This window comes from Protomyctophum bolini (assembly GCF_963924005.1).
Source record: "Protomyctophum bolini genome assembly, chromosome: 9".
In the NCBI taxonomy this organism is placed as follows: Eukaryota; Metazoa; Chordata; class Actinopteri; order Myctophiformes; family Myctophidae; genus Protomyctophum; species Protomyctophum bolini.
In genome coordinates this window covers 10769246-10781463 of record NC_137870.1, presented here as the reverse complement: position 1 = coordinate 10781463, position 12218 = coordinate 10769246, and the positions used below count along the sequence as shown (strand labels likewise).

At 42.9% G+C, this 12218-nt stretch overlaps 1 protein-coding gene across 5 annotated transcripts in view; it reads left to right on the top strand.

Moving 5' to 3' along the window:
* fat3a (FAT atypical cadherin 3a) overlaps positions 1 to 10777 on the top strand; it is a 238986-nt gene extending 228209 nt beyond the window's left edge. For 2 of the 5 annotated variants that reach the window (XM_080772598.1, XM_080772597.1), the window contains exons 34-36: positions 1764 to 1823; positions 2767 to 2805; positions 5851 to 10777. In XM_080772598.1, the coding sequence (XP_080628724.1) occupies positions 1764 to 1823; positions 2767 to 2805; positions 5851 to 6590 (839 nt within the window). In that variant the 3' untranslated portion in view covers positions 6591 to 10777. The remainder of the gene's footprint in view (positions 1 to 1763; positions 1824 to 2766; positions 2806 to 5850) is intronic. The other 3 variants (XM_080772601.1, XM_080772600.1, XM_080772599.1) reach the window with 2 other exon arrangements.
* Positions 10778 to 12218: the final 1441 nt, after the last annotated feature.

Sequence of the window (12218 nt, the reverse complement as noted above, 5' to 3'; positions counted from 1 at the left end):
CCACGCCATTGTGCAACATTGAACACAAATTAGGCATTACGCAATGAAAATAGGAAGGATAACACAGTCGTGCAACCAACGATAAATGTGTCAGTCCCAGGTTATGCACCCTGCGGGATGTCTTTGCTTGCACTGAGACTGCTTTGCAATGCAATTGAAATGAGGAAAGACATTTTTATTATAATATTTTTGTTTTCTTTTGTTTTTTCGAGCAAGCGCAACCAAATCATCATTATTTTACATGTTTTACATTTGCTCCCATTTGCTGCTCATGTGCTGCTTATGTATGTATGCCGGTTATGTGACAAGTATTGTTATTTGTTTTTTGTTCACATGCAATGTGTTGCTCTTCTTCTTTAGCCTTCCATTTTCATACAGACTATGTAATCATGTGTCAGTGTGATGTTATGACAACCACCCCAGGATAGCGTAATATATTTTTTGGCTGATTGCTGCTTTATGATGGTGGTGTTTTGTGGTTGTGGCTTATCGTGCTGGAGTTGTGTATGCGGTTATATGCATATTCTATAACTTTGTGTGTTTGTTTTTCGTTTGTTTTTTTATTATTTTTATTCTGTATATGCTTCTTTCAGCATTCATTCAGTCATTCTTAAAATATATGCATTTTTTCCTCATAATCATCAGAGTACATAATTTAATAAATTATGTAATAGACGTATGCCCCAACAACCATATTAACATGTTATATACTGTATACATGTTATCATCCTATGCTTCATTGGCCAAACTTTGATTGGTGTCAGCAGCTGAAAAGTGTAGAATTACCCTGTGTTAATTATTCTATTAATTACTGTTTCTTTTTTTTTGCATTTTACTTTGGATTTGTGTAAGGATAATCGTTTTAATCTCTGTTCACTTTGATGTTTCATATTGTTAACATTATGATAGTTACAGTACATGCATAGTACATGCAATACAGACTTCTAAATGAAGCTAGAAGAGGGTGCATACTTAGTTTAGACTAGTCTAGTCATTGGTTAGACATGGGTTAAGGTTAGGTTTAGGTGTGCTGCCCCATGGGAGGTTAGGTGAGGGTTTGAGACAGGTGATAGTTGTAGGACTAATGACTGGTCTAACCAATGACTAGTCTAAACCAAAAACTGTCTAAACTAAGTACTGCACCCGCTAGAAGGATTGATACTCCCCCTCTCATTTCTACATACTGTTGTATGCCGTGATGTTCAATGAAAACTTTTCAACTGAAAACTGTTTTGTTTTTGGTGTGTTGGAATCGGGTAGTTTCATTGAGCAGCACAGGTGTGTGACAGCGACAGAGTGTAAATTAGGCTTTATGTAGTCTCGCATAGCCAGACAACTATTCCACAATCTCTCAATGTTATATATAGAGTCTGGACTCTGGAACTACACATCCCGAAGTCCGAGCATGAAAGCTGGCATTTCGGTTCACGGAAATATATTTTAAATTATCTTTATATTTTTGTATTGCCGTTTCTGATGGCAGAAAGCTATATATGCTTAGACGATTTTGATTCATATTACGATACAATTGCAGCGACTGTGGAGACTAAAACGGAAGTGGGGAAGGAGGCTTCAGTCCCGCTCAGAGTTTCAGAGCTTCCGTTGTTCCAGACTGTATGATCGGTTCAAGGCAACAGTCTGGCCACACGAGACTATTCTCTATGCAACGCTAATACAGGCGATGGGGGCCAGAGCGCCGTACAAGGCTTCTATCATTCTGCTGACATGTATTTGAAAACCTGTCTCCTTCTTCTCTCTACAAGCCTCCATAGTGACCGTCATTCGACTGGTCAATGATGCTGTCGACACAATTGAAAATGAAGGTACCATGTTTCATCCTCATTTCCTCTACAATCTCCTCTTTCTCTCTCTATTATCTCCAACTATTTCCACCACGCTTTTTGTGGCAGTGCTGTGATGGAAGCTACATATAGTAGCTATGAATGGCCATCCTCTCAAGGCAAAATGGCTGACTTGTATGCTACTTTGTATAATTATGCTCTCATCAGTCACATTAATTATAGCCACAAACGTGTATATTGTCATGTTGTGACGGCTATATTGCGTTCGGTCTAGACTTTATACCCAGTGTGTCTATTTCAGTTTATACAAAGCTCCCAACGCTGTACATCATCATGGCCGACATTAGCTCCGAACGCTGTACATGCATCATGGCCGACATTTAGAGGCTTGAGGCTCAACAACAAACGAGTGGGCCAATACATTAATCTTCTCAGGATACTCCCAGAAAAAACGCACGCGCACATGCACACACACTACTCGTACCACTGGCATGCTGGGTGGGTTACAGCTGTATTTCAAGGACCCCCATAACTCTGAGAGTGTACGAATGGAACACCCAAAAGGGCCCATTTGGAACCCACTCAAGGACACTTCTGGTGTACGTAGCAAAAGTGTTTCCAGTGAGCCAACACGCACAATACGATATTACCGTTAAAAAGTGTAGCGACAATGAAAACTACAGTAGCATGGACGATATATCGATGTGGACGATATATTGATGAATCGACAATATATTGTATTTATCGATATATCGCGATACCGTTGCCTTTTTTGCGATACTGATATTGCACTCATGTTCATACCTACGATAACGATACAATAACGATATATTGTGCAGCCTTAATTAGCGTGTATGCATAGAGCCCATCGGATGCACTCACTCGATATTCGTCGTGTCCTGCTGACAAAACGCTTTAATATGCACACTAAAGCGCTTTCTTTTTGCTATCTTCCACCTGACAGTGTCAGTCATGGACCAAGGTCAGTCCACCTACAACAGAGGTGATTCTCTCCCTCTTTTTCCCTTTTCCTTCCCGTCTCTTTCCTTTCTTGGCTTTCTCCATCTTAATTAATCGTTTCCACATTATTTATTTTTATCACCGTCCTCTACCCCCCCCCCCCCCCCCCCCATCCCTCCTCAGTTCAAGTGTAAGTGTGTGTGTGTGTGTGTGTGTCTGTGAGAGAAGGGGCCTTGGTATTTGTGGAGAGTGTATTTGTGATCCTGTGTGAGTGATTGAGTGTCCAACACAGCACCAACATAGCATGTCGCCCTTCATGTCGTTGTGTTGAGCTGAGTCAGCAGCCCCGCTTGTCCTCCCTGGAAACCAAACCACCTTGTGTGGCGCTGAGGAGGGGGAAGTGACCCTTTGATCCCTGCCTCTCCTCCTCCTCCTCATCATCCTTCCCCTCTCCCTCTTCCTCCTCCTCCAGTTCTGGCCACCTCTACACAATGCACATGTCTGCTCTCACCTGCTGCCGCTGACATGAGGACACACTGAGCCTCTCAACACCATTTGTTTTGACATGTATTTATTTTATTTTTAACTCGAGTGCTGGTTTTGTGCTGTTATGTTTTCCCTTTGTGGAGCACTGACTTGTGTATAACTTGTGTTTTGAGCTGCGATGACACTAATCTGTTATTAATCTTTTTTTCAGCGCCATATCAGTATTCTGTTTTGTTTTCATGTGCCGCATGACCATTCTTCCGTTTAGTTTTGATTTGATTACATATTTCTGTTGTTGCTGTTGCATCTTCACTCACAGCTTTTTTTTTTTTTTTTAATGTGCTTTTGTTAATACTGTGTATATGGAGTTCCACTGAGCTCTGTTTGCTGTCTAATCATATGATCCTATTACCCAGTGGTCTTTGATCTCCTACAACATAGCCTGGCTCGTCTAATTCCCAACGAAGCTCAGCATGCTGCTGCCTGTCACCCCCTCCTCCCCCAAACCTCACAGCACCCCTTCTGTTCTGTGCATGTTGCACCCCAATGAGAAATAAACACACAAATCTAACATATTCCCAATACATTTTTTTTTTTTTTTTTTGTGCTTTACCTTCAAGACCTGTATATATATTGTCCCTGAGCATGACTTGTGTACTTTGCAGTCGTAGTCCACAGGCATGTGTAGTGGACCACCACGGGCATACCGTAATATTACCGTATAGAGCGTCGCAGTCCCGCAGCTTTCAGAAAGACGAGCGGCCCGGCCGCCCCGGAAGAGAATTTCACATCATTTTTTCCCCATAGACGTTTCAGAAAGTATTTATTTATTTATTACCTTAAAGCCTCGGACAAAGCCAACTCGGCTCCTGACAAATCATGACAATAAACAAAACATTTTGGGCCGAACAAATAATTATAAAAAAGGGAAGAAAAAAAAGGGAACGGTACAACACTTCTTTTCTTCCGTTTTTTTTCTTTCTAATTATTTGTTCGGCCTAAAAAAATTGTGTTTATTGTCATTGGTTTAAAGGTCTTTAATAATAATAATAATAATAATAATACATTTTATTTATAAGGCGCCTTTCAGGGCACTCAAGGTCGCCGTACAGGTTAAAAACAGTACAAAAACACAGTTAAAAGCAGAACAAAAACACAGCTTGCAGCAGAAGACACAGGTCATGCAGAGTCATAGGCCTGCCTAAACAGGTGGGTTTTGAGGTTGGTTTGGAAAGTGGTGATAGAGTCCATGTTTCTGATGTCAGGGGGGAGGGAGTTCCAGAGGTGAGGGGCAGAGCGGCTGAAGGCTCTTGACCCCATGGTGGACAGACGGGCTGGGAGGACTTTCAGGGTGAGGGAGGGGGCAGACCTGAGAGACCGGGTGGGGATGTTGACGTGGACAAGGTCAGACAGGTATGGGGGGCGAGGTTATGGATGTCCTTGAAAGTATGGAGAAGGATCTTGTAGTCGATGCGTGATTTTTTGGGAAGCCAGTGGAGTTGGTGTAAAACAGGGGTGATGTGACTGATGGCAGGGGTTCTGGTGATGATACGTGCTGCAGTGTTCTGGACCAGTTGGAGTTTATGGAGAAGTTTGTGGGGGAGACCAAAAAGAAGGGAATTACAGTAATCCAGACGGGAGGTGACGAGAGCATGAACCGGGATTGCGGTACTGTGGGGAGTGAGTGAGGGGCGAAGGCGGTTGATGTTTCTGATGTGGAAGTAGGCAGACCGGATGGTGTTGTTGATGTGGGTGTGGAATGAGAGTGTGCTATCGAGGACGACACCCAGACTCTTAACCTGAGGGGAGGGGGAAACTGAGGTGTTGTCTATGGTGAGGGTGAAACTGGGTTGCTTGGAGAGTGCGGATTTGGAACCAATGAGGACTACCTCGGTTTTATCACTGTTGATTTTGAGAAAGTTTGAGGTGAACCAGGATTTTATTTCCAGTAAGCAGGTATGGAGGGAGGCGGGCTTTAAATAAATATACTTTCTGAAATGGGAAAAAATGAATGGGGAATTCTCTTTCGGGCCGCTCGTCGTTCTGAAAGGGGCCGGGACTGCGACACTCCATAGCATAGCAGTTTGAGTTTTACCATGCAACATGTCTGTTAGTCTGTTTGAGTAAAGGTCATTAAACACTGGCAAATTAGCAATGCGGTGAATAAACGACCCAAAAAATGCGAAATATTTGGCCGGAGTATTTTGCCTATACACATCTAAATGCGATGCGTATTTGCGATTATTCACCACTGCTCTCCTCCTCGTTATTCGCCACTTCTGCGGGCTCTGTTCACAATCACGGCAGGTAGGCTACGTTCACAACTACTGTATACGGTACGCCGCTGTTTATAGACCAAAACGCAGTTTGGGGTGCATTTTGATTGGTCAGAGGTATTCGCCAGCGAATGTCCGCAAAACTCGACAGCAGAACGAAAAAAGAGTCGCATTTTTGCTCCTTTGAAATTCATTGCTGATGCTTTTTTTTAAGCGAATTATTCACGTCGATAATTCGGCCCCCGGCGTGTAAAGACCTTTAGAGCCACTCTCACATAAACCCACAGGAACTGACCCCCCCTGTTCCCCCTCCCCTCGCTCCACAGCATACCACTGGGACACGTCGGACTGGATGCCCAGCACCAGGCTACCAAACATCCAGGAGGTGCCCGGGTACGAGGCCAGTCCCGGGGCCGGTGGGGGCGAGGTGGGGGCGTCTCACGGGGGCTCCGCCGCCCCGCCCCGTCTGGGAGGCAGCGCCAGGGAGCTGGAGTCGGACTACTACCTGGGCGGCTACGACATCGACAGCGACTACCCTCCTCCCCATGACGAGGAGGAGTTCCTGAGCCACCACGACCAGCTGCCCCCGCCTCTGCCCGCCGCATGCGGGGAGGACTACCCGGTGGACTACGAACCCCTGGGTTCCGCCGCCGCGGCCGGGGGGCAGCCCGCCTCCAAGGAGAGCACTCTGAGCAGCGGGAGCGCGGGGGGGCGCTGCCACCCGGCCGCCAGGCCTCACTTCCACCCCAGCCAGTACCTGCCCCCCCACCAGCTGCCCCTGGGAGAGACCCTGGGGGGGCCTGGTGGCGACGTCCCCCTAGGGGAGGAGTTTAGCACTTTTGTGGGAGGAGGGGCGGTCACGCCGGGAAGCGGCGACACGGACAACGACAATGTGTCGCTGAACATGAGGCTGTCGCTCGGCGCCGTGTCGTCGGCCTCCGACGTGTCGGCGCCGGGCGGGTTGGACGACTCGTCGGACCCGGCCGGCAGTGACTTTGACAGCATGGACGAGCTCCGTCTGGGGGTGACCATTATTGTGGATTCACAGCAACAGACGGAAGTGTGACTTTCCCCCAAAACAAAACGATAATACCCTGAGAGACAGACTCGCAGGGGATGGGGTTTTCTGGGTCGATTTGATGAGTCACGAGGGCAGCGAGACACGGAGTAAACAGTGGAGCACAAACGGCAATGGATGCAAACAACAGATGTCACGTCATGGAGAGAGGAGTCCTTTGTTTTTACAGACAGTCACTGCTGTTTTGGGAAGCTGTGAACGCACAGGCACACACACCTTAATTAAGAAGTAAAATACCCCCATGTACTGTGGGCACTTCTGTTAAAACCACAAGCCCCCACGCCCCTGTTTCAAGCACTATCTTCCACAATTGTTATTCTCTACAATGAAAGCAAGTCATAGGGGAACACCACACATGAAGCTTGTGTGCGGACCCTATAGCTAGCAGTGGATCTTATGTAGAGCCAAGTGTCCTTCCTTGTGCATAGGGAGGTGTTGTTGGTGTACTAGATATGCCATGCAAGTGTGTATAGAATCAGATCGAGAATGTGAATAAGAAAGACTAACCAAAAAAAAAAGAGAGAAAAAGGTTAAAATGAAGAGGTATGGTAAAGAATGTAATGAATGAAGGAATGATGAAGGTTAAGAAAAAGAGGACAATCATGTAACTGAAAGGTCAGTATACTGTGAAAGACTCTCCCTGTTGAAAAGTAATAGGATGTTTTGCTAGACTTGCCACAACAAAGCTCTCCTCTCTTGCTGGAGGTCTACAGAGGCTCAAAGGACCACTTACTCAATTAAAAGACACAATTTCCCTTTTGTTTTATTTTAGGTTAATTTCATTATTTCTAAACCACACCCAACTCAAACTTGACGACATACTATGTGGCCGAATGCAGCAACTAGATGGTCATTGATTATTTTATTTTTTTGCATTTTTAGCATTTCTTTTTCATTACATATGAAAGTAGAGGATCTGAGCTGCACAATAAGGTGTCGCTTAAGGCCTTTTCGGATGCGGAGCGACTGACGCGCCTAGTAATTCATTTTCAGTGAGACGCGTGCGTTTATTTTGGACGGGCGGGGAAGTTGAGGGACGATTTACGCAAGTGTATTTTCACCGGGCGCGGATCCCGTAAAATTGTCGGGCGCGTGCTCCTTTCGTGCACATGCCGACGGGTGACTAGACCTGGATTGTGGTGAGCTTTTTCATTTTTTTATGAAACGCATCCCGCGCACCCCTCATGTGCAGACCTGGAGCAGTCCTGTCGCTGACCAATGCGACAATGTCTGCGACACTGGCTCGCCCGTCTGAAGGACTGACTCAACCGTACAGCTTACTGGCCCAGGGCACTGGTGGTTAATGCAGCCCAAAGCTGGTGGTAAACTCCATCTGAGGCTAAATACAGCCAGCTCAAAAATACATATCTGGAAAAATGATTTATGGTTTTAAATCATATGTTTATTTAGTACTTCTCTGGTGGATTTGCGCCTACAGCATTTCATTTGAATCATGCAATTACTTTGTTTGGCTGGTGTCGATCACGTGACCACGCAACGTGATGACTGCAGCGCCCTGTGAGAGGTATTGTTCCAAACCGGGGTTACTTTGATGACCTGTTTTAACTTGTAAAGTCACTCATTATGGGTAGAGGACAACTTGCATGAATTGCCCAGGACTGGAGCCCATAGACCTGCCAACATTGGAGGTCCTGATAATAAGAAAACTCCCCCCATAATAAGAAAACTCCCCCAAAAGAACACCCTAATGGGAGTTCACGCGGAACTGCCTACCAAGTGCCAACAAATGTGCAGTCACGTCCAACCTAGCGAAAGTTGAAGGTGAAGCCCAACTTGCCATCTAAGGGAATACTGATTCCCTTAAAAAAAAGGCCCACGTCACCATCGCCTAGTGATGTGCAGTTACTCCAGTAGGTGAGCCTCAGCACTCGCTGGTAGATCTTCTATTTTGGGTTATTCATCATTTTAAGATTAAATACTTTAGTTGATCAGTGAATATTTTAATTGGTCAAAAGCAATGGATTCATGTTTAATGGCATTAATAAATGGTAATGGATACAGTAGGTTTAGAACGATAATACCTAAACATCAGTTCTACATAATATGTATTGTTTAGGAAACGGAGCACTAGTTTGTGGGCGTCTCGACTCCCGTCTTGCTGTTTCACAAATCACAGATTAGGACTTTGCCTGACAGAAATGTTTCCGTCCTAAGATTATATTTTTGCTTCATTCCATCAGGCCGTACGTCCTACCATTGTCTAGCAATTCCTTTCCACATAAATGAAAGGATGCTTATCTTACAGAGCCTGGAATGAAATCCTCAACACTTTTCGACTGGGTTTATTGTTTTGTTTAGTTGTTTTCCCCGCGCCCTCTGCAAAGTGTTTGGTTGCGATGGAACTGCTGTTTAACCGTAATGAGTGACGTTATGAGTAGAACGATACAAACATATATATATAAAATATATATTTAAACAATGCAAGATCTGAATTGGGGGTCCATTTCCTACTTTTTTATTTTTTTTTAATTCTCAGCCACTGGTGCATTATTTATTTGTTCTGCTGCTCATGGTAATTCGCAGCAGTTCTTAATCAAAGTATCCATCACTTGTCTAGTGTCTACATTAGCCACGCTACTGTACATATCCTATGCACAACTATACTATAGGTTGTATGAAAGACAGACTATGTGTTCAGCCCATGTGATTTCATTAAGCACTGTGGTGTGGTGACTGAGTGATCTCTGTGAAATAATGGAAATAACCTGACTGATTATTTTCTTGAGGATTCGCACTAAAAGATTCAAAGCCTCAAAACAGGTGTTCGGGGCAGCCCTATAAAAAATAGAAAGAAATTATATAAATTAATATAGTTTTGATGCAATATGATTTCATGCTGAATGTTCTTGGCCCTTATCGTAAACATCAAGCCTGCCGAGAAAAAAAAAAGCCATGAGGTTTCAGCATCATTCTTCAACAGCTGATGTCTAAAACATACCTCTTACCCTGAACACTTTGTTATTGTGTGCCAAGTTTTGATTTATATTTTTGCACTAGTCTTTTTGTTCAATTCTTTTTGTTGCCTGTTTAAATTTTTAAATGATGTGCCATATTAATGTATGTTTTGTTTAGACATTGTATGACATAATTAATAACAAACAGTTGCTGCATCGTTCAATTAACTGGAATTTCAAGTGCAAAATCAATGCCATTGTTTTTTTTGCACTAGCAGGTTTAATACTGTAGAGACACACCACCACAGTTCCCCCCCCCCCCCCCTCAAAATAAGAGGAGAAAATTAATAAATAACATAACAGCACAACAGAAAGCAATTGATTCTGGCAAAAAAGGCCTAATTTTTGTTTCCTGCGAGTATGGGTGTCTTGAACAGCGTCACATTCCAGTCTGTGTCGGCTACCGCGTTGCTTCTCTATCCTGTCTGCAGAAACAAGAAAAGGAGAAAAATAAAATGGCGTCTCGAAAGGTCGGTTCTGGAGATCTCTGAAACGTCTAAGACCTGTTTAATACGTCCCTCAACGACAGACAGACATGGACTGAGACTGAGATGGAAGGAGAGGAGCTAACATAACAGACTCTCACATACAGTAGGCAATTTGTCTTGTAATATAATATGCCAGGCTGACCCAGTCCTCCTTTTTCTTTTCTTCATAAAAGATGTAAGTTTGTGTTCAAATCTGTGTACAGTGTACATAGCTAGGTTGTTAAAATACCAATTTTTGTAGATATATCGCAATCTTGAACTGCCTTTCTGATGTTTGTTTGATGATGCGGACAATAAGACCATGAAACATCACCATGTCATTTTAATGTCATTCCTGTGCAACTGCTGGAATTTGACAGTATTAAGCTCTTATTTGTCTTTCTTCCACTATACCATTTCAATAGAATATTATGGTTTTGCACAGTATTAAATGCACAAAATCTACATTACACACTGACCGTTTTTTCATCTTGTTTTGGCAGAACCATTTCATGGCAACAAGGGAATCATTTTTGTACCACTGTTTTAAAATTATTTTAATGATTATTTCAGGTTCCGTTTGATTTACAAGGTCTTTAGGCCGTATTAAGAATGTCTCTTCTAACTGCATCAGTCAAGTGTACAAAGTGAGTGCTTTTTAACTGCTTTTTCTTTGTTGTTTTTTTTTAATTCAGTGCGGAAAATAAAATAAAAACTGTTCTTGATCAGCCTCGTCAATCGTCAATTTTCTATTAAAAATGTCAGCTCTTTTCCTGCTTACAAAACATAATTATGTTCATGCATGCTTCATGAGTTATACAAGGTAATTGATTAGACCAGGGGGGAAAGCAGCTTTAGGCATAGATTTAAACAAAAATCAGACCCATCTGAAGTACATTGTGCTTTTGCTAATAGCCATATTTGCTAGTGTACTATTTGAGTTACAAGGGTGTTCCGACGAGTCTGTCTTCGTGGCCGCCGTGCTGTGCCATATCTATCTGCCTGGGTTATAGTTTATAATATGATAGGCCTTTGTTTTTTTCATATAAATATATAGCGGGAAAACAGAGACTTCAGACTCGACTCGGACTCGCTGTCAAAATTTCAATAATTGCGGAAATTGCGGAAAATTGCGGAAACCTTTTTTCCTCGTTTCTCATCATTTTGGACCGTGGGCTATAGCCCATATCGTACGGCATACTATAGCGCGCCGTTTTTCATCATTTTTGAGGATTCCGCAATTTCCGCAATTTCCACAATTTCCACAATTTCCATTTCCGCAAATTCCGCAATTACCATTTCCTCAATTTCCGCAATTCCGCAATTTGACAAAAACGATGGGTTATAGCCCATGTTTTTTGAAATTTTGAAAAGAAAAATTAGCCTCGTTTCTCATCATTTTGGACCATGGGCTATAGCCCATATCGTACGGCATACTATAGCGCGCCGTTTTTCATCATTTTTGAAGATTTGAAAAAAATGACAAAATGACAAAAACGAAAGGTTATAGCCCATGTTTTTTGAAATTTTGAAAAAAAAAGTTAGCCTCGTTTCTCATCATTTTGGACCATGGGCTATAGCCCATATCGTACGGCATACTATAGCGTGCCGTTTTTCATCATTTTTGAAGATTTGAAAAAAATGACAAAATGACAAAACGAAAGGTTATAGCCCATGTTTTTGAAATTTTGAAAAAAAAAGTTAGCCTCGTTTCTCATCATTTTGGACCATGGGCTATAGCCCATATCGTACGGCATACTATAGCGCGCCGTTTTTCATCATTTTTGAAGATTTGAAAAAAATGACGAAATGACAAAAACAAAAGGTTATAGCCCATGTTTTTTGAAATTTTGAAAAAAAAAGTTAGCCTCGTTTCTCATCATTTTGGACCATGGGCTATAGCCCATATCGTACGGCATACTATAGCGCGCCGTTTTTCATCATTTTTAAAGATTTGAAAAAAATGACGAAATGACAAAAACGAAAGGTTATAGCCCATGTTTTTTGAAATTTTGAAAAAAAAAGTTAGCCTCGTTTCTCATCATTTTGGACCATGGGCTATAGCCCATATCGTACGGCATACTATAGCGCGCCGTTTTTCATCATTTTTGAAGATTTGAAAAAAATGACAAAATGACAAAACGAAAGGTTATAGCCCATGTTTTGAAATTTAA